The sequence below is a fragment of the Vidua macroura genome, chromosome 4 (assembly GCF_024509145.1).
Source record: "Vidua macroura isolate BioBank_ID:100142 chromosome 4, ASM2450914v1, whole genome shotgun sequence".
NCBI classification, from domain to species: Eukaryota; Metazoa; Chordata; class Aves; order Passeriformes; family Viduidae; genus Vidua; species Vidua macroura.
Window position 1 is genome coordinate 47,849,054 of NC_071574.1, and position 21,637 is coordinate 47,870,690.

Genomic DNA, 21,637 nt, shown 5'->3' on the forward strand with positions numbered 1-21,637 from the left:
AAACGTTTGCAGTGTGAACTTCACTTTGCTGGCACAGGAATGCCTCCAGCTGTGTCCTTTGCCAGCGTGGTTGTACCAATGGCCATATTGCCAGCATGGCTGTTGAGGAATACGTTCCTCATATATGGCTCGGTGTGCAGCTCCAGGCTGAGCTCTGCGGAGCCAGGAGCCTGAGACAAGAGAACGTGAGTTGGCGACCCTTTGCACAAGGAACGACACAGGGACCTGTGGTGCCAGCCAGGGGCCAGGACACTTAGAGACATGGCTGCTGAGGACTCGGCTGGAAGACCCCAGGCATCCCTGTGCCTGGACTGTGAAGGTATAAGCGCCCAGGGGTTCCTTTGCTCAGGGTCCCTCATCTGAGGCACCAACTCCAGCTGTTATTTTGTGATTAAATTATTGCACCATGATTAAATTATTTTAAGGATCTGGACATCTGAAACTCTGCTGTGGGAACCCTGGGATAGAGCCTACAGGGAAACCTCGTCTGACTGTGAGTGTGGGGTGTGCAGCTGCGGAGGGGCCTTAATCCCAGCTCAGGCGGTGCCAGGGCGGCTGGCAGAGTGGCTTCCGGATGGGCGGACAGGGAGTTTCCTTAATATGGCTGTATTTTGCACATGTTCCCACCGCGCTAAGCAAGCTCCCCTGAACTTGTTGCCTTCTGCGAGGGCCCGTGAAATCGGGCGCAGCTCTCGGCTTTCCTGTGCCAGGGCGGTGTGTGCGGCACCGACGGGTTAAAACCAGCGCGCTGTGAGGGCCGCGCTGTGAGGGCCGGCAGCTCGGGGCCAGGCGGAGGGGGCGCAGTGCGGCCTCAGGCCGCGGGGGGGCGCTGCGGGCAAAGCCCTGCGGGGGCGCGGGGCTCCCCTGGAGAGCTGCGGTGTTCCCGCACCGCGCCGTGCGGGATCCCGGTGAGACCGGCGGCACCGCGCTTCCCCCGCCCTCCAGCACCCTTCGCCGTCTTACGCATAAATATAAAAGAAACCTCTGCCCCCTCTCCCACAGCAGGTAGGGCTGGGCTGGCACAGTGGGGTAGTTCTGGAAACATTTCTTGTTACAAAGCTGCAGGTTTGCAATGCACTCTTGCTTGGGAAGAGACGTGTCAAATGATGTGTTGTTTGTGGTAGGCTGTAGGGCCTCTAGGCGGCCTTCCAAAACCGTACTTCCCAGTATCTTGTCTGGTTTATAATTGTCTTTTACTATTATTATTGATAATTCTAGGAATTCTCTGCACATGTGAATTCAAGTCACTTGCAAGTAGTTTTCCCTCACATGGATCTTTCTTTCATTGACCGTGTTTTGTTTTTCCAGTATTTCTCATTCTTGGGATGTTCCTCCATCAGCAGGTTCACCTGCTTCAATGGAATTCCCACCTATGTGGCTTTCTATGCACCCCTGCCAAACAGCTTGGCTATTTGTGTTCTGAAGGGTCTAATCCAAGGAGACAGTGCTCTGAGAAGTGCTGTTGTGCTCTGATCATTCACTGAGTCTCCCACTATTATACTTCTTCAAGTTTCATGATCTGTTTGCAATCCCTTCTGATGCAAAGTTCTGCTAATGTGGATTCCTGTTAGTGAGAGGTGCAGAGCTCAGATGTTATCTTGCCAGCTTGTGCTACAAACATCAAGAACTGTGGCAGGGAAGCCTGAATGACTTCAGCGCAATATCAGAGTCATCCTTTGAGTGTAACAAAAGTGGAATACATGTGAAAAGACATCAAAGAACTTGCTGTAATGCATATAACAGTTATAAGAGCAAATCTTCTATTTTTTTATCTTTTTGTTTAGATGTTCCAGAATAAGAATTAAAAATTCTTATTATTCTTATTCTGCTAAAATTTATTGAATGAAAAAATTATTGCTTGTTTTACTTTTGTTTAAACATGAATTTAGGTATAACAATTGTAAGACTTCTGGTATGTTTTACACTGACAGATAATCTGTAAAACTCGCTTAGGTTGTATAGAACCCACAGTTGTACATTGTACTGTTTAAGAAAATGGTAAGAACAAATGTGAGGGAGGAGTGTATGTGAAATGACATACCAAGGCAAAAACATAAACCTTGGATCTTGCCCTCATTTTTTATAAAAGACTGTTTTCATAGAATGTAGTGAAGTATGGCAATCCTGGAGTTAACCTGCAGCCATCCATATACATATATAAATATACACGTATGTATCCCCTGCTATCTTCTGTAGAAAGCTTCTCGATGTTCTTTTCTTAAGAATCAAAAGCCACACTGAAGGAAAAATCAGTCAAAAGCTTTTTGATACATCTGTTTTTATAAGCTTTATTAGTTTATCAGGTTTAATCCTGAAATATGCTCATATGGTATGGAGGGTCGTTTTTATTTCTTGTGTTTTGTGTGTCCTATTACTTGAAAGGCTGTCATTTTCTAATTTTACAAAAAGTATAGCTTCAATACCTAATTGTTTTTTAAATTCATGATTAACTCACGTGTGCCACATGTGTAAAATGTCACACCTTGTGCACTTAACATTAAGTGGCACACTAGGTACTTGAATTTCACATGTCGACTCCACCCTGAGTCCACACACATAATAAAACTTCCATAGCGTGGTTAAGAGTACTTTGATACCTGGTTTGAGCCTTTCAGAGGGTGTTTAAGATAGGTATAAAGTGAAATATCTGGTTGCCCCATCTGCAAATGGCAGTTTGGCAGGTGGATGGTTGGAAGCATTCTCAGTCTCATGGAAGCATCTGAATTTCTCTCTTGCTCCCAAATGCTAGGAGCTGCAAAGTAGGTTTGTGGCAAGATTTCAAGGGGAAGAAAAGTAATTCTATAGAAAATAATGCTATTAGGAATAAATGAAGGCTTGAGCTTGTAATGACTCATGATCTATTGTAATCACAAATTGTCTTTGTGGTATCTTTATTATTGTTCTGAAAATGCGTAAACCCACTTCTCTGTAATTTTTTTTTTGTATTGTGGATAAAATACTGTGAATTAAATCATTTTAGGGAGACTTTTCTGCTTGATCTCCCTGCAGGAAGTGGTATTCTTGCAATATGTCTCTTATGAGAAGGTCAGAATTTTGTATTAATTTATAAGGAAAAATTGTGTAGATGTTTGTATTCATTTACAAGGAGAATTTGGACTAACCTGGATATCTGGGGATTTTAATGCAGAATTGAATAGAAACGACATTTCCAATCTATAAAGATCTTGGAAAAATATCTTAGGTGGCAGCTTGAATGAACTTGTACCAACTTTTTCAAGTTGTGGCATTCTGAACAACATACATGGCAGTTGAGTAAGACTGACAACTTAATCCAGTTGAGCAGCCCCTTGTCAGCCTGTAACTGAAACTCTGAGACCTAAAACATGTTATGCTACATACCTTTCATAGACTTTCTTTTTAAGAGCTAAACAGTAGTGAATTTCAGATTAAATACCTTCTTTTGAGGAATGTACAGAAGTGTGCTATGCTTCATGTGTAGTTCAGGTAATGGTGTTGCCTGCATTCAGCAATGTCTTGGACACTGTGCTGCCTTCATAAAAATAACAGAATCATGCAGGCTGCCACTGAGATGTTTGGAGTATTTAGTGTATTTCCTCTGAGCAGTGTGTACAGTCTTTGGTGGTAAATGAGGTAGGAATATTGCCTAGTACAGTGTGTGTCTATCTCCACTCTAAGTGTAGTAAATAAAAGAATACTTTAAATCGAACAATGATATGTATTCCTAATTGTAGAAAGCCCTAAGGAACATTCTTCTGCTATGATATTTTATTTGTTTTGTCCTTGAACTTTCTGCTCCAAATGCAAGTCATCTTTCTGGCTTCTTTAAGCTAAATATAAAACAACATTTAAACTTCCCAAAATAAAACCAAAAAATTCAGCTAAACCAGGCATGTATGGAGAAGTAGCCCTAGGGATAAAGTGGATGTTTGGACAAGAGACAGGTTATTTCTGTACTTGTAGTTTTCTGGAAGGTGGTGCAAATATTTTAAGTGGCAAAAATAGCACCAGAGTCCCTGCAAAACAGAACATAAATATAATAAAAGTTAGTATTTTTGTAGTTAGTGGCTAAAACTATGTGAGAATGTGATTGGTGATGTTATACACCAGCTTTAAAAACAAAGCACCTAGACTTTCTGAATGGTGTTATCTTTCAAATACAGAGGAACTCTCGCTGTGCACTTCATGAAAATGAAGAGCTATTGAACTCTGTCAGATACGAGTTTGCAAATGTGTTGCAAATTTTCTTAGGGCTTAAAACTTTTGCAGTGCTAAATAGTGTCTCCTTGGCGTGCAGAGTTCGGCCTGCGTGGGTTAATATATAGGCTTGGTGGTGTTTGGTTTTCTTATCAGCCCGCACAGTTAAATGTCTTTAGAATCTGCCTTGGAGCAGCTGGCTGGCAGCTGACGCTGCTGTTGGCACCACCCAGGTTTAACATAACATCACCAGAAGAAGTCCACCTCTGTGCTCAAGGAAGTTAATGTGGGAGCCACGCTCTGTGAAGTGGAACATAACTGCTGAGAACACAGAGGGCATGTAAAAATGGAATTCCTGAAAAAAATTGTTCCCACTGCTGCTTCTGGAGATGTTCTGGATGTTGGGAGTACAGCCCGTGAAAACTCTCCAAGGCTGCTGAAGATGAGACGGGTCAGACTGTTTTCATTAGGACAGACAATAGATGAAGACGAGGAGACACATGTTTTACGTCCTGATTACTGTATGTATCCATGTCATCAACCTGGTGGAAACTGATTGCTAAGCTCTTTCTTCAGATCATGGTTATTTTGTTAAATTGACAAATTTGATTATAAAAGACCTTTTTATCAGAGTTCCTATGACTATGGTGTCTTGAGCTTTAGAACTATTTTATCACTGATGCATTGTCACTTGTTAGTGACCTATATGGAAGCAAGTTTTCAGGATTTCTAATTTCAGGATTTCTTCTTGTCTTTGCATGCCTGTGTGGCTTTTTCCTCTCCTCTTTCTGGGATAAGAATAAGTTTAAGTTTTTAAACTGTAATGTACTTAAAATTAGGCACTAAGTTGTCTAGAGAAAAGTGTGCTACAGAGCTCTGTGGCTGCAGTGCAAGATGTGAGTTTTGTGTCATCTTTTCTCTCCTTGTTTTTTTGATCCCCTAAGTTTTCAAAGGCTTTCCTTTTAAGAGATTTTTTTGTCTCATAACAGTGTGTGTTTCACTTTTTTAGTGTTTCGAAGATTGCTCATTTTTAGTAAACATATTATATAAATAAGTCAAGTAAGATTATGGATATTGTGTAGAGAATTTTTAACCTCAAGAACCATGGGTCAGGTTGCTTATATGATTTCTTTTTTAATTTTTTTTTTTACTATGTGTTAGTGGCTAAATATTATTAGTGTGTTGTGCTAATAAAAAGTAGAATTAGTTCATGTTCCTTTTTCAGATAGTACAGCTGAGTGGTAATGGAAAATTCAGTTTTACTTTTTTTTTTCTTTTTGCCTGCAGCTAAAATAGTGCAGTCTTGAGCCTTTATGGTCTTGGATTCTGCTGGCTGTCAGATGCAGGTTTTGCCCTTCACTGTGTGGTTGGATATTTTCAAGAATTAGTACGGCTTTTAAATTTTTTCCTTACCTGCTTTTTTTTTTTTTTCTGTCTACATGCAGTGGTTGAGATGGAGACATTCATCTGTCTTACTGGGTGATGAACTTACAGCCTTAGGGAGTTAAGGTTTGGTGGTGGTGGGAGAAAAGGATTTCCTTGGGAAGACTTCTCTTAGCCTTTCTGATTGTAACATGAACTACTTTTTTTGGTATATCAGGTTGAGTAAAATAGGCAGCTGAGAGAATCAGGGACAGTTCTGATCTGTTAAACTAGTTGTTCCTGTACACAGCAAATTACAACAAGCTAATGTTCTAATGCTGTGGGTTATTGAAGGTTGCCTACAGAATAAAGTCTGTTATGGCTGCCTGTATACTTCAAAACTGATCAGAAGCCCATGGTGTCTGATGGTGAAGGTATTTTAGCCTCATTTAACTTGGAATGCTCTACAACAGCCCTGGAGTTTATAGCTGGATATCACTGTGACTTTAATATCTCCATATGAATATCTCACCAATCCTGCTTTTATGCTATATTCTAATTTCTTTATAGCTCTCAATTTAAATAATATTTTTTCCACATGTTATAACTTCAGAAGAAACAGAATTGTCTTTGTGTCAGGTAAAAAGAAAATGCTGTAGGCTGATTCAAGTTTGTAGACAAAACAGACATATTCATCTTTGTTCAGTGTTTTGTTGATAGTTTGAGCAAATGAGGATAATAAACATAGAATAAACTACTCTGACTGTTAAAGATGAATTTTCCTCTCTTGGTCCTTAAATATGTGCCAAGTGGTGACTATTAGGAGTGATTTTGTGGAAACCAGCAGTGCCTGACTAATATTGCTTAATGGTGTGATGTCATCATTTACGAAATGAAGACTTAGAGTCTGTTCTGGGATCATGCTTTTACAATAGCAGAGAGTAGCTGAATCCTCTTTAAATTATCTGCTTATTTCTATTTTTGTATCTTGGTAATGGAATGAGCTGCTGTGCTGGAATAGAGCAAAAGAACTACTGTGTTTACCAGTTGGGTATGCTGCAGAAGGCAGGTGCTGACCAAACAGGTAATAAAACAATAGAATTATTTGAAAAAATATTGTAAACATTTACTTGCTTATTGTTGGCAGATATGGTGTTAATGCACCGCAGAATTTAATATAATGAAGCTGCTGAGGAGCTCAGTAATTTTTTAAAGCTAAGGTGGTTTGTCCTGTTACTGTGTTTGAATTTGAGAGTGAGTGGTGTTTTTTTTTTTTCTTTTTACTTTCTGTTCCTTATTGCCGCTGTTTAAGATTTTTTTTTTTGTTTTGGTGAGAATTTAGGTGAAATTCTGAGCCTGACAATTATTTTTAAGTATAACCATATTTTAGAAGTTCTCCAACAGACAGACCAAGCAAAAAACACCCTATTGCTGGCATTGAAATCCTAAAATACTATTTTTATAATACCAACTAGTTGGGTTTGCATCTAGCTGACTTAAAATTTTTGAGAGAAAGTCAGGTGGTGAAATTTTTTGTTGTTGTTTGTTATTAAAATATTTATCATAGCAGCTGTCAAAATATTTACTCAGTATATACTTTAAGAGCTGAAAATAGGCCCTTACAAATATATGCTCTGTGAGACATCTTTTAAAATATGTAGAATCAGAAACCGGCAGAATAGTTTAAAGTGTATTTTAGAAGTCTTTTCAGAAGTGTCTTTTTAGATGTGTAAAATTAGTACAATTGTAGAAGAAAACCACAACTGACTTGTTGAAGGGTTTGTATATGACTGTATGCATCACAATGCTTAATAGAGGTTATTAAAAAGAACTTGCAGTTTTTTAAAATTTGCTGTAGTGTTTTAGAGTGGACATGTTCTCAGTTGTAAATATTTGTTTCAAAAAAATCTACAATCCAAATGAAACATGCAAAGTTGAGCATGGAAAATTCAGGTTGTGGTGTTAAAGAAGGGTAATGCCACTACTGCCCTGTGTGAGCTGGCACATGGCAGCTGTACCTGTGCTGTGTGAAATGTGCCCTCCTGTTGCAGCTCTGTGCTTCCATTGTGTTACAAGGCAGGGTAGCTAATACTGTGGAACTGTTGTAATGGCCAGCTGTGTAAGTCAAATCTGCAAGAATCGTAGAAGAGATATTAATTTGATCAGTGATGTGAGTATTCTCACTGCTTACAGTCCCCGTGTTATTTCTGTGTATGGAAAACCTGCTTCACTTCAAGTGCTTCTGCTAGGAGAGTAAAAATACGCCAACAGAAATGTGTTCTGTGGTGGTAAAGTAACGGAGCCGTGGCTGCCTCAGGGGTTAGCAGCAGGGGCTGGATACACATAAAGTACCTGTGAGCAACGTGTCCCTGTATTATCAGCTGCTCTGCAGGGCGAATTCAGCTCCCAGTTGCATCTCTAATCAGCCCTGTACAGCAAAGGATGACCAGGGACTTGGGTACAGAAACTGACTTGTATTTCATGTATAAACACCAAGTACAGAGTTTTGGTTAGGAAGGACTGGAGGGGTTGGTGTGCTTCCCCCCACAATCTCTGCTCGCTTGCGTTTAAAGACTGCTCCATAATACTGTTTGGGATCCAGAATACTATTTACATAAAAGCCTCTAACCTCTCTCCTTGTTTTCTTATCACTGCAGATAACATTGTTTTGCTTGAGTAATGCCCCAGGAAATTGTTCTGTGTATATTTTCCATAAGAAATAATAAGTCAACCTCTCCTAAGGGCCTTTGGAATCTGTGCTTGAAGCTCTTTGCAACAGAAGGGAGGGAAAGGAGATTTTGGTTCGATTTTTGAGTGCAGTTTTAAAGTGGATCAGGCTGATCTAACAGTTTACTGTCAATGAAAAGGGCAATCTCACTCACAGCTGTGCAGCCTTCCCCATCTTCTCTTGAGTTCTGGTGTGGCTTTTCCCTGAGCTGATTATTTTCACAAAGCCAACGGAAAATGTTCCAATGTATTAGGGGCACTTTTTGAAATGAATCGGCAAGGGGAATCAACTTGCTGAAAGGGCCTTTTGGGTCAGTAGTGGGGACAGCATTAAATATCTTACCATCACCAAAAGTAGCAGTCACCTTTTGGATATCCTCTGTTTTAATTGATTTGTGGAAAATGAACTCTTAAATATTTTAGATAAATGGAAAAACAAGCATCTTGCCAGAGTTTTATTTTAAGGGCAGGCATGATTGGTTTTATTATTACTGCTTATAAGCAGATAAAATGACCACTGGGTAAATGTCTCTTAAGTAAGGCATTAGCCTAAGATGGAGTCAATAAAGAACTAAAATAAGGTCCAGCAAATATCTTTAAAAGTAAGCCCAAGTGCAAAGAGATATGCCTCTGACTTCTTTATTTTACCATTAATACAGAAAGTCAGCTATAGTTGTGTTTAATTGTCAGACACATCTCAAATGTAATTTCTACTTTATTTTATTGAAGATCTGATTTTTTAAAATTGCATGCTTGACTATATACTTAATATACTTTTGCTGCAGTTTTTCTCCGGGTTTCTTCTGAAGAATGTGTGCAGAAATTTACAATGAATATATTTTAGTCAAGTGGTGAAGTAATTGAAATTTAGTGCTCCATACAAAGTCAAAGGTGGATTTAGAAGTATTTCTTCCTACTTAACATCTACTCATGTGGGGTATATTGATATAAATGTGTGGAGTATATGTATAAAGTGAGGGGATAATTGACTTGTTTTCCTCTGACACGTGGCGAAGAGAGCTTAGCAATTTTTTATTGCTATTGGTTACTTACTAGATTATCTTTGTATTGCATTTTCATATCTCTCTTTATGCATCTTTTATTCATGTCTCTTTTTATGCATCTTCTGGACTTCAAGCACTTTAAAGGTTTTCTCAGACATAGTGTTAGTATGAGCTTTCATGTGACAGCTGAATCACTGTAATGGCTCAGTGTTGTGGACAGGAGATTGTACCCTTCCACCTGTGTAGTTGTCTTGTATATTCATTTTTGGTATTCCAGTTGCATGTCTATCTTTGGTGAGACTATTCTACTTGATAAACCAGAGGAAACTCCCCTTCCCTTCCAATACCAGTGGATAGGCAGCAAACTGGAACACTATGAGAAATAACCAACAGCAAATTTAGGAAGTGAATGCCGGTAAACCTGCTGTTTGCACTTTGGTTTTTTTTTTTTGTTCTTTTGACATTCATTGAAATGTTATCTTTAGGCTAATTCTTTGAAATAATGCAGATAAAATTTAGTGGGAGGACTGTAAATTAAGTAACTATCTCTTGACCTTTCCAATCTAAATTATTTTTAAGGTTGTTGTGAGAGGGACAAAATAAAGCTTTTAACTTGAAGGAGAGGGAGAGAGACATGATACATGTGGGGGACGTGAGAAAACTTAACACAGACAGAAAAACAAGTTTTCAGAAGTTTCTACAAAAGCTGATTGAGGAGAGTTGTTAAGTGCTGGAGTCAACAAGGTGTGGAGAAACTTGTTGCAAAAATATCTACTACTGTAAAACTGATCTATGATATACTGGTAATAGAAGAACAAAAATACTCTTTTAAATTCTTTGTGTCTAAGGTGTCCACAGGCCTTCGAAGTGACATTTTGAGAGAGACAGAATAGTTTAGCATGTTGTTCCTGTTTTGAATTATACTGTAAATATCTTGCATATAGAACAGATTTTAAAACTTAATCTGCTATCAGTAATGTGTGTTAGTGATCCCAAGGTGGAGTATATAAAAGGCTGGATAGCATGTAAAATAAAAGTATCAGCTTATTTTTAAGGTGCTGATTTCTTTGAAGTAAAAATCTGTTATGCGTTAAAACATTAAAATTGATCTATGGGCTAAAAAAATTCCAGCTAATACCCTCCTAATGCTCAAGAATGTATTTGAAAGGTTAGTACAGTATTTACTTGCAGGATTAATTCAGCAACTGCATATGAAGATGCCATGCTTGTGATACCAGCAATTCAGATTAAAGTTACAGAAATATAAGAATTGGAACATTGTGAAACAGTTTTTCAATTATCACTTGAAAAAGAAGTCTGTGTTTCAAATGAAAAAAATTTAGTTTGTAGGTGATCAGACTAATTTTAATCTCCTTTAGGTGTGGTTTTTTTTGTTCCTAATGAAAATGTGAATTGTAAGTGGAAGAGTCAGATATGATATTTTTCAGTAATTGATATTTTTGGTGACTATTGATACTTTCTGTTGCCTGCATTTGTGAACTGTGTATGTCTTTGTTTGTAAACTTCTATGTTTCTAGTTGCTTTTGTTCTAAGCTCGGATGATTCTTACCCTGTGAGTTCAAACTTTATATGTGTTCCTATATCATGTGGTTCCAAACTGAGGGGAAAAAGGCTGCTACCTCAACTATTTCCTCTTAATCAAGGGCTACTTTGGAGAACCTTTCCATTTTCAGTAAATGTCATTTTTGGTGTCTCTAACTTGGCACTGAATAGCCTTTAGTTGCTCTTCAAGTAAGAATATGTTCTCTCAGGTAGTAAGTGCTGTTGAAGAGTAGCTGTGATTTGGGAAGCAGTGTTAGTGACGTTGGTTGTTTTACTCGACACACATCCTCTTGTTCTCCAGCCAAGTTCCAGAAGGTCCCTTCAAGCAAGGACCCACCCTCCCAGACAGGAGGATTCTTGACTCATGCTTGTATTTATTTATGAAAGAAGGATTTTTTAATGAGAAATACAAATGCACTACTGTTTTGAAGAGACGGGTAAAACTTTCAGAAAGCCATGTCATTTTACCAGTGGAACCTTCTGAAGAGATTAAGTTTCTCTCTTCAGCAGTTTTTCATGACATGCTCTGGATGTTCAGGACTTGGTGTATCCTCACTTCATGAGCTGTGCAATATGCCTTTGTAGGGCAATACTAAATAAATAATAATAGCTCTTTAGCTGATTAGCTCTTTAGCTCCAAGGAGGTCTGTAGTGACAGGCATGTTGTGGACCCTGATTGCTTGGGATACTTTCAATGCTCATTGACAAGACCAGTAGGGCAATATAAACTTCTGATACTCTAGCATCAGGATGCTGTTGCACGATCGTATTAGAGACTGACTCAAAACTGCCTGGTGTCACTTGGCATCTCTTAAAAATGCACTGGTGTGAGCTTTGTCTCAGTTACTTCTTTAAGAGGATGACTTGCTGAAAGAAGGATATTTTTAATTTCAAAGTATTTTCTAAATTAAAAAAGGAAAACCAGTAATACATATAAAAGAAACTCAAAACTTGTATAAAAATATTGTATTTATCTGGTATGTTGTTTTCAGTTTATTAGAGTTAGTTTAAAACTGTTTTTTCTTACTTGATTGGGATTTCCATAAATTCCTGTTTCATGGAAGGAGCCGTGCAGAGCAGAGTTGGTTAATTTGCCCAGATATTGAGGAAGTTATAGACGTTTATAGGTACATTGTATGTTTGGATAATTAACATGTTCCGATCAGTTACTGGGAGAAATTAATAGTATGCAAATGCTCTATCAATAGATAATATGACTGACAAACAGGGAGAGCCAGTTGAATGAACAGAAGAAGCTAAAGCACATTGTCCTTTTTACGTGAGCATGTTTTTCAGTTGTTTCAGCTGTTCCTTTTTCAGTAATTAGTAGGGCTTGCAGTGGAGTGACACCATGGCTCTCGTTTGATGTGCTGTGCCCGATGCAGGTGTGTGGATGCAGAGCTGCCTGTCATGATTCAACCTGTGTGCAGCTGCTGGCAGAGGCTATTTTGTAGTCCACCAGCTAAAGCACTTTAAGGAACTTTGTGTTGTGGACTATTTGCACAACTTCCAGGCAAACATGGCCTTGTAAAGTTTTTGTGTGTGTTAGGTGTTTAGTATCTAACTGTTGCATTTAACTGCCCTTGGGTTTGTTATTACTTCTGATTCTCCCCCTTTCTGATTATTGTATTTCTTTTCTTGCTTTTCTTTAGTGTAACAGCGTGCTTGCTCAAGATAAAGGTTCAGAAAAGAAGCTCATATGAATTCTTTTATTTCTGATTTGCAACACAATGTATATTTTATCTTTTAATTACCTTTTTAAATCTTAAAAGCATCTCTGTTTTTTATTTATGCTTCAGGTTCCTACAAGAATAAGTTTTTCACGGAGATTGGAGAGCTGCAAAATTCAGCATTAAAAACACTTAATTGTTTAAATCCTAGTAACTAAAGCACTAAAGAAAGGCACTGTAAATATTTTCTGGCTTTGGAGTAAAGAAATATGCCAGTTTAGTTCAACTATGAGGAATGCCATGTTAATGTAGTTACTCCATTTATTTCTCATATTGGGTGGTGGAGCTCCATATGCTCCTGCCCTGTGTAACTGAAACATCAGGAAGGCAATTTCAGGAGTTGAAACCTCAAGAGGAAATTGGCTGTCCATGCCTTGCCCCTTCTTGCTTTCCTTTTCCTGACTCTCAAGTACAACTGTCCAAGTCCTTATACTATGTGTGGTGAGCTGCTGCCTACATAGGGATGGAAGCCATGGTGGAGTAAGTTGGTAGGCTTGTGATTGTGAGGAGGCTTTGCAGAGACACCTGTAGTAGTTCCCTCTTGTCCCAAGATACCATTGCCCATCCCTCTGCCTACTATTAAGTGCCCTGTGGCAGAGGTGGCTGAATGAGACATATGTCTGCTTATACAGGGCTCTACAGCGTTTAATGTATGAGCAGGAGCGGATTGCAGTGACAGTGGCTCAGGAGCAAACACAGCTTTGGCAGAGGCAGGAGGCAAGGGCAAGCACATACACAAGGAACTTCAGCTGCTCTGTGAGTTTAGTGGTAATCTGCATCCAAGAATATTTTCTGTGCGAGTACTATTGTGCTCATGAGGCTTAATAGATTGCAGCTTCCGTGCTGAGTTTATTCCTATAGGTAGCTTTTTTCTTTAACTTTTTCTTCTTTAAAGTTTTCCCAGATGAATCATAAACTCTCAGTGTTTTTTTTTTTTCCCCAGTGCTCTCTATAGGGATGGAATAACTGATCCTTGCATAATGTAAATGTGATGTTTCCCATAAAAGCGGCACAGACATCCAGCAGCTTGGGAGGAACAGCAAAAATAGAAACATAACTGATTTGTAGCAGTTGTCTTGAGGCCTTGTAGGGTAACAGAGTTAAGCCTTTCCTTACTCTATCCATTTAAACGCCCAGCAACTAAGCAGGGATTTTCTGTGCAGCTCTGTAACTGTTTCCAGGTTCCATTTAAAAGGTTGGTGAAAACTGGGGTTTTCCCAAACCCAGTGCATTGGTATGTTTGTGCTGAAGCACAGTGAGGAGGCTGACACAGTACAGAATTGAACAGATCACACCTTAAGGCAGTTATTTCAGGTTGTCTGACATCGAACCATCCTAATTGGACTTTATACCTGTAAGTTTTATTTGCAGTCATTGAAGATTGAAATTTAGCATCTGAGAAAGGGAATAAATCACTGTGTTTTCCAGAATTTTAATTACAGGGCTGCTTATGACAATTGAGAAACTTGGATTTGTCAAACTTACGAGATGTGGTAGCAAGTTTAGGCTTGGGTATCACTTTACCTGCCTCATTTTGTCTTGGAGGGAGATTGGTTAAATATAATCTCAGAACTGCCTATTGTGGTTTTTGAAATGTTTCACCTTTTTATTGCTGATTTGTTTCCTTGTAGTCTTGCAGTGTTTGCTGATCTGGAAAGCTAGATTTTCAGGAAGAGCTGGATATCTGTTTAGTATAAACTCTTAGAAAATTCATAAGGCTGTTGTTAAACTACCTTGAGAATGATACGATTTTTCAGGATTTGATTATTCTTGAAGGTTGTGGGGGGATTCTTTCCCTTTATTTTTTTTTTTTTTATTTACAGCAGACTTATTATTCAGTTTAGATATTGCTAACTTAGTGAAAAGTTAAATATTAACTGTATCCTCTTTGATCCTACTCAAAGACTGTGTTCGTCAAGAAGGCTGTGCATGTGCATCTTCAGTGTCCTTCCAGAACTAGCTGGAAAGTTTATGATTTACTTTAAATTGGAAATATTATTTGTAGTTCTGAATGCATTTTCTGTCAGTCTTTATCATCCTGAAGATGAATGTATTAGGTCTGAAAACTGTAAAGAAACTTCTGGAAGCAAGAGTAGCTGCATGTTTTTTTTGTAACTGAAAAGAATGCCTTTAGCTTTGGTTTTTAATTGAGTGTTAATGCCGGAATGCTTTGTTCAAAATAATCTAAATTATTTTGCAGAGGGATAAGTAGAAAAATCATACTCTGTTATCTTGGCTGTGCCATTAGAAAAAAGCAAGAGCTGCACTGGGTGTTTGAGGGAGGGAGGTAGTGTGTTCTGAATATGCTCCTAGAGAAATGAAGCTATTGTACAAATGGGGAATAATGCTTCAAATGAAGGTGGGGGGAAGGAAATTAAGCTAAAAATCTATAAAACAGATTTTTAAAACACTGTAAAGCACAAATTAATGACTTAAAAAGTGTTATTTCTTTGCCATTTGAAAGCAAACTTTTTGAAGTTAGATATTGCTCTTTTAAGATAATAAATACAGCAGTGTCTTCAATCATGAAACCCCTGTTACTTTTTCAGCCCATAGAGGTGAAGCACAAACAGTGTATGAATAATTTTTTTTGCTCTTGCATATCAGTGTTTGCCACAGGGCAGATCTCTGGCAGTTACTGCAGCAGCAGTATTATGCATATGGCACTTCATGTACATTGTTCAAAATAGTTGCCAGCAATGTGTCTGGGCATCTCCAAGAAAATGGCATGATGTTACTTGAATTAAAGTAAAGCTGTGCAAATAGCCTTTGCATACACATTTCTGGTAAATGTATTGATCCTAGTATGGATAATGATCCTTTCAGAAATATTTTTATTAAATACCTAATGCTACAAATAAAGAAAAGTTCTGTTTTCTGTACTATCTACAGTGCTAAAGTTTCTGATCTCTTACATTGCTTGGGTCATCTAGCTATTAAAACGCTCAAGGCAAATCTTACCTGTCCTGTGACTGGACCTACTGTACATGTGTTGAAAATTCCATCTAAAAGGTATGTGTGGAAGAGCTGAATGGGCTTTGCTTGTACAGGTCAAGCGTGCTGTGGATGAATGGTACCACAAATGGCCAGTCTAATGCTTCCTGGAGCAGCTGGGCTTACAGTGCGTGAATCTTGTAATGTATCAGTCTATTTCCAGCCTGGAGTCTGCTGACTTAGGTCACTGAAGCAGCTTGAGCAATTTGCTTCTGGCCATCCTCTTTACTAAGAGTTTTCCATATCAGAGCAGAAAGCATGATGTGGCACTTGGATTAATCATTTTAGTAAAGTACAAACAGCTTTGTGTCTGCAGATTGAGCACTTCTGCTTTACTGCACCTACAGTCCTTTTAAGAGCTTGATACCAGCTTGATACCAGTGTGTTTATTCATGCATACCTCACCTTGACTCTTGAGAAGGTCTCAAAAATATACTTTAGAGTAGTCTGCCCCCTTTAGAAGTGAAATGGATCCAGAATCAAAAGGTATACAAATACTAGGATCAGTATATAAACTGTGTATTTACTGGAATTGTGTAATGTTCAGCCTATTTATAAAAGTATGCACAGATCAATTTCATATTTTCTTTTTGGATTTTTTTCTTACGTGAACCACCTCCAGATGAAAGCGATTTGCTTATATTTAAATGCAAGTGCTTTATTTTCCATTTTATCTAAAATAGTAAAATACTAATCTTACGGAAGACTTCTTCTAAGTACTCAAAGTGATAGGTATTTTTAGTGGTCATACTTGTTGCTCTCAGTTTTAGACACAGTGTACTTTCCAGAAGACTCTTTCATTTTCCTCTCTGAGAATGAGGAACTGGAAAAAAATCCATGTTGTAAATGACATATTTCTAACACTGTTCTAGAAATACATGATGTTGATATCTTGTAACTCTGAATGATGAGTTTTCTTGTGCTCTTCTCAGAGAATTAGCCTTGTCTGTGTTTGTCCAAGATTCAGAGGCTTGTAATCCATAGTTTTTCTTTCCTGCTTTTACTATTCTTGTTTTGATTAAAAATAAAAGATTACATTTTAAACTTTGTGGTTTATACTGAAATCTTCTGTTGACTCTAATATTTGGTAGGTTGTTTCATTAACTCATTTCAAAGGAAAACCAAAACCCAAGAAGTCTGATATGGCAGTCATTGTCATTAACACACCTTTGGTTTTAAAGCAGTTAAATTGAGTTGTGAGGAAGAAGAATTGTTGGAAGGCTTGTGCACAGTTGTACAATAAGATAACTCTTATGACACTGATGTTATGTGATAGGTCTAAGATACTGACAGACCAATTACTACTCCACTTGTGAAATGGACTTGTACTGCTAATTTGTTTTTGCCTTTCTTGGGGGAAGGGGAGGGCTGTGAAAATACTTGGTGTAAGCCATTTTTAAATCTAATGAATTAGTGATGTCCATGTAATCTAAGTTGCTATGTCTGTTCATGTATGTATGAGAGCATACATATTCATGTAGTGTTAAAAGAACATATTTCTTTTCAAAATATTTTTGTTTCTAATATTATATATTCCTAGTCTTCAATGCATCCACTGAAATCCTTAGAAGGAGAAGCTTATACTCTTGGTACATACAGTTCTCATTTCTTAGAAATTGGTAATGGGCTAATATTTTTTCTATTAATCATTTAAAATTAAAACTGCTAGTATCCTTGAGGAAACCCAATTGGTGATCATTAGTTGATACTATGAATAAGTAACAGTGCTACAGAATCCCAGATGCTGTGGTGAAAGGCCATGTAACTTGCTTGGCCAAATGCCTCAATGTCAAAAATAAATGCAAATTTTGAAAAATATTTCCTAAGGAAACGATACTTTACAGAAATACTGACAACTTCCCTGTTTGTCAAAAGTCTTCTTAACAGAATTCCAGAAGGTAGAACATGGAGACTAGTATTTTTGTAGGGTTGTTTTAGTATATCTCCTGGAGTTTCTGGGATGATTCTATTTAATCAGTTTTTGGCACTAATAACTTAAAGAATAAAAGCTGAGCGGGGGGGGGGGGGGGGGGGGAAGGACAACTACAAAGAACATAAAGTGTATTTTTAAAAGTCATTATTTTTGAGGTGCTGAGAGACTTGGCTCATGATTTTGGAATGCACACTGTTAACAACGATTCCTTTGAAGAAGTCTCTTTAGTCCAGTGTTAAAGGCAGTCAGAGACCAACCATAATTAATACAATCTTTCAAATTAGTGATGAAATTCATCAGCTGGTTCCAAAATCTGACCTTTATATCCTACTCATAACAAAATACAACCTCTGTTATGTCTTATTTAGTAAGAGGAAAAAGGAATGCTTGCAGTGTAACTTTGAATGTATTCATAAAAATAGTGATGAAAAGGAATTTGAGGTAATACTACCTACTGTGTGCTGCATTTGAGGTAATACACCTACAGTGTAGGCAGTACTACCTGAAACAGGCTTCAGAGAAAGTTTGATGCAAAGTCCCAAAGAGTTACACTGTGGGTGCATGTTCTACTGTACCCCATTTGGGAAGAAAAAAAGTACTATTTTGATATAGTTGGCAATTTAGTATCTAATTATAGGAAAATATTTTTTGCATGGGGAAATTCAGATTATTTTTAATCTGTGAAAACTGATTATTACTGATGATATTACTGGTCTCTCTTAATAAACCTGTTCATCTCCTAAATTACAGCAGCTGGTGCTTGAACCAGCCTAGTGCAGTGACAGACTTGTCCCACTCTTTCTCCAGTGTCCTTCTGCTGCTGTGTTAGACCTGTCACTTAGAACCACTTAGTTTTACATCAACTGGTTTATGTTACCTCTCTGTTAGTGATAATTCTTTTATCTATGTGGGGTGAGTGATATAGGTTTCAAAAGCCCCAAACAAACAAAACCAAAACCACAAATAAACACCAAACCTTAAAAGTATTTGATGTACACTGTTCTTAAATATTTTCTACAACTTCAGATAATTCTAATTTGTCTGAGGACACAGGTATTATTTCCTCCTCATGTCTTCTTTACTCCTAGTACAGTATGGGCAGCAGTTTTGAAACTGTGGGTTTTTTAAAAATCACCTTAAAGCAGATTTAGTTAATCAGTCTACCTTGTATCCACATGATTTTTTTGGTCATCTGTATGGTGTGGGTCAAGTCATAATTTAAGTAGACATTGTTAAATTGCTGTTGGCAGCCACTGCTACAAAAATCTCAGCACCCAGTTCTCTCAGTTTCTGTTACTTGGTAGTGTTACACGTGTAATTCGGTGGCAGTTGTGGAAACAAGCATTACTTTCTCCATGTCATTTCTTCCTGTCAGTATGTAGAAGTCTTTCTGAAATTTTTGAATTGTCCAATAAAATTTTGAGACACTTTCAGGTGTTTTGATCTGTGTAAAGATGACACCTCAAGTTGACAGAGAGCCACCAACTTTTGGTTGTACCTGGTAGTGTGGACAAGGTAAAGGACGTTTATCTGAAACTGCTTTACCCTGTGCTGAAGTGGGCAAAGGCTATTGGTAAGGTATCTTGCTTTATCCCAAAAGAATGACATTAAAACCTTAGTGCTACTAAGGCAATGTTGGATTGCATCCCTAAGAACCCAGAACTGTAATTTCTAAGAGACTTTCCATTGTGGCATTTGAGATGATACTGGACAGAGTAAACTATACCAAATATATATACTAGATACCAAAATTGTGTCAAGTCCTTTAGAAGACACTAAGAGGAAAAAAACCCAAACCAAACAAACCCCAGGTCAAGTCCTTTAAAAGACATTAAGGAAAAAAACCACCACCAATCAAACTCCAAAGAGCTGGTAGAATCATATAAGGATTTGGGTTGGAAGGGGCCCTAAAGTTAGTCTAGATGCAGTCTCCTTGCAAGAGCAGGGACACCTTCACACCAGGTTGCTCAGAGCTTCATCCAGCCTGGCTTTGAACTCTTCTGGGGATGGGACATCCAGAACTGCCACTGGTTGTAGTTCTCTTGCAGGCATCCACCGTGGGAATACCTACGGCCTTCCTGCCCTCAGCTGTGATTGTTTTCCACATTTGTGATTTCCCGTCCTCCGTACTGCCATCCCTCCTTTGATTTTGCTGGTCTTTTAGTGTAGACGGCTTGCTTGGCTTTTGGCACTGCGCAGAGCAGCGCTGGGCAGTTTATTTAATTCATCACGATCGGTTGGAAGTTTAGTTAAAACTCGGAAAAGCACAAACAGCCTTTTATAGCCCCTTTTGGCTGTAGTTGCAAGGAGTCGCTTCGTTCGGCTGCCAAGGGCTGGGTAACTTGGTAGCTGTGCCTGTGTCGCTGGGAGCATCCACCGGGAGGAGCGTGGGCACACCCCGGAGGCGGGAACGGCCCCGGGGCGGGGCCCGGCGGGCGAGGAGGGGTCGGTCCCGGCAGGAGCCGCCGCCCCCCGGGCCCTGCGTCACCGGCACCGGCACGTCCCTCCCGCGGGTGCTGGCGGAGGCGGTGGCGCGGCCGGCGCCCCGCTCCGCCCTGCCCGCACCATGCTCAGCCTGCAGGACTCCCTCTTCTTCGAGATCAGCATTAAGTCTCTGCTGAAATCCTGGAGCGGCAGTAGCAGTAAGTATGTCGCTGCGCCGGGAACCACAGCAGTGTAGCAGATACCTTATCCCTTTTTAATTTAATTTTTTTTTTTTTTTTTTTTTTTTTTTTTTTTTTTTTTTTTTTTTTTTGTATGCTGCCGTGTGAAATTGCCCTTTAAAAACCAGGGTTTTCGTGGTCTTGTGTGCTGGTGCAACTTGGCATAGTCAGTCTCAGAGCTATCTGCTTCTTAGTTCTCGTGAAAGATTTTGTATGTATGTATTTATTATTTTATTTTCTCAGACTGCAGTTGTTTCAATCTGATAAAGTTCTTTGCACCCTTTGCTGTCCAAGAGAGAGGTGACAAGTAGATGCTCATCTCTGTGGAGTTACCAGATGCCAATGATGTCTTAGTTCTGTCATGCTCCAAATGCTCTTTTGAAGCAAATCAGTCACCCTTGGACTGTGTATTTTACAGGGGGGCATTATTTTTGTGCCTGAAACCTATTACTATGCCTACAAAAACCTACCACTTTGATCTTCTAAATGGCCTGAAATGAGAGTTTCTAGGAGGATTCCTTGTCTGAATTGAACCAGTGAAGCAAGGATGCTGCTCTTGGTTCAGACAACCCGTCTGTCCTCACATCACCCCTTCACACATGCTTCAATGCAGGGTCTTGGGCTGGAGCTGCCTCGCACTGTGTAGAAGGCTTTGCTAACGTAAGCACAGCAACTTCATGACAGCATGCCAGGAGGTGATAAAGATGACGTAATTGAACGTCAGCTGAGTATTTCCTACGTCTTAAGTTTCTTGTATATGTGAAAATGAAAAAAGTTAAGATCTGGAAGTAACTGGTATCTCAGCTTTATGTTTCATTAGTTGCTGCTTGAGATGTACTGGGATGCACAGTTTCTACTCACCATACACTTCATCAAAATAGCTCCATTAGGATTTTTACCCCAATACAGTAGTATATATTCACCTGTCTTTTTTTAGGGACTTAGTAGCAAGTTATTTATTATAGAGTGTATTAATCAGTGCTAGGAGAGTATGCAGATACTTAGTTTGTCCTAATAGCTCATTCAGACCTGATCTGCCTTTTGTATTGCTGCTGTAATTCATTTTATGGTCTGATAACTTCTAGACTATTGTCTTACAAGTTAAAGCAATGCATGTTTCAGAACAGGTTTTCCGTATGGGTTTTGCTTTTTAGTTTGTTTAATTTGTGTCTTGCAGATTAACAGTATCTGTTCCAAATTATACATTGTAATTGTACTTGGTAGTTATTAAAATGCTTGCTGCAATAGAGATAACCAGAAGGATTTTTCCAGTATTTTATAGTAGAAGTTGAAAATGCCTTATGAAAATTATTAAAAATCCTTAATGTTGATTCATGTATATTGTTTCCAAGCTAAAGTAAATTGTAGGATACAATCAGTTACAATAAATTTAGTCTGCAACTATATATATAATTGTATAGATAAGGAGATAAATCACAGCTTCCAGACTAGGTTATTGTCAGCTGTGACAAGACAAAGTAATAA

General features: G+C 38.6%; 1 protein-coding gene across 15 annotated transcripts in view; it reads left to right on the forward strand.

Moving 5' to 3' along the window:
- FRYL (FRY like transcription coactivator) overlaps positions 1 to 21,637 on the forward strand; it is a 168,517-nt gene that overhangs the window by 27,899 nt on the left and 118,981 nt on the right. For 8 of the 15 annotated variants that reach the window (XM_053974826.1, XM_053974829.1, XM_053974827.1 and 5 more), the window contains exon 1: positions 4,423 to 4,697. The exons of 4 other annotated variants lie outside the window; for them this stretch is intronic. In XM_053974826.1, the coding sequence (XP_053830801.1) occupies positions 4,523 to 4,697 (175 nt within the window). In that variant the 5' untranslated portion in view covers positions 4,423 to 4,522. Of the gene's footprint in view, positions 1 to 4,422; positions 4,698 to 6,548; positions 6,623 to 9,591; positions 9,685 to 20,114; positions 20,132 to 21,637 lie in introns of those variants that run through there. 3 more of the 15 variants (XM_053974832.1, XM_053974838.1, XM_053974839.1) reach the window with 3 other exon arrangements.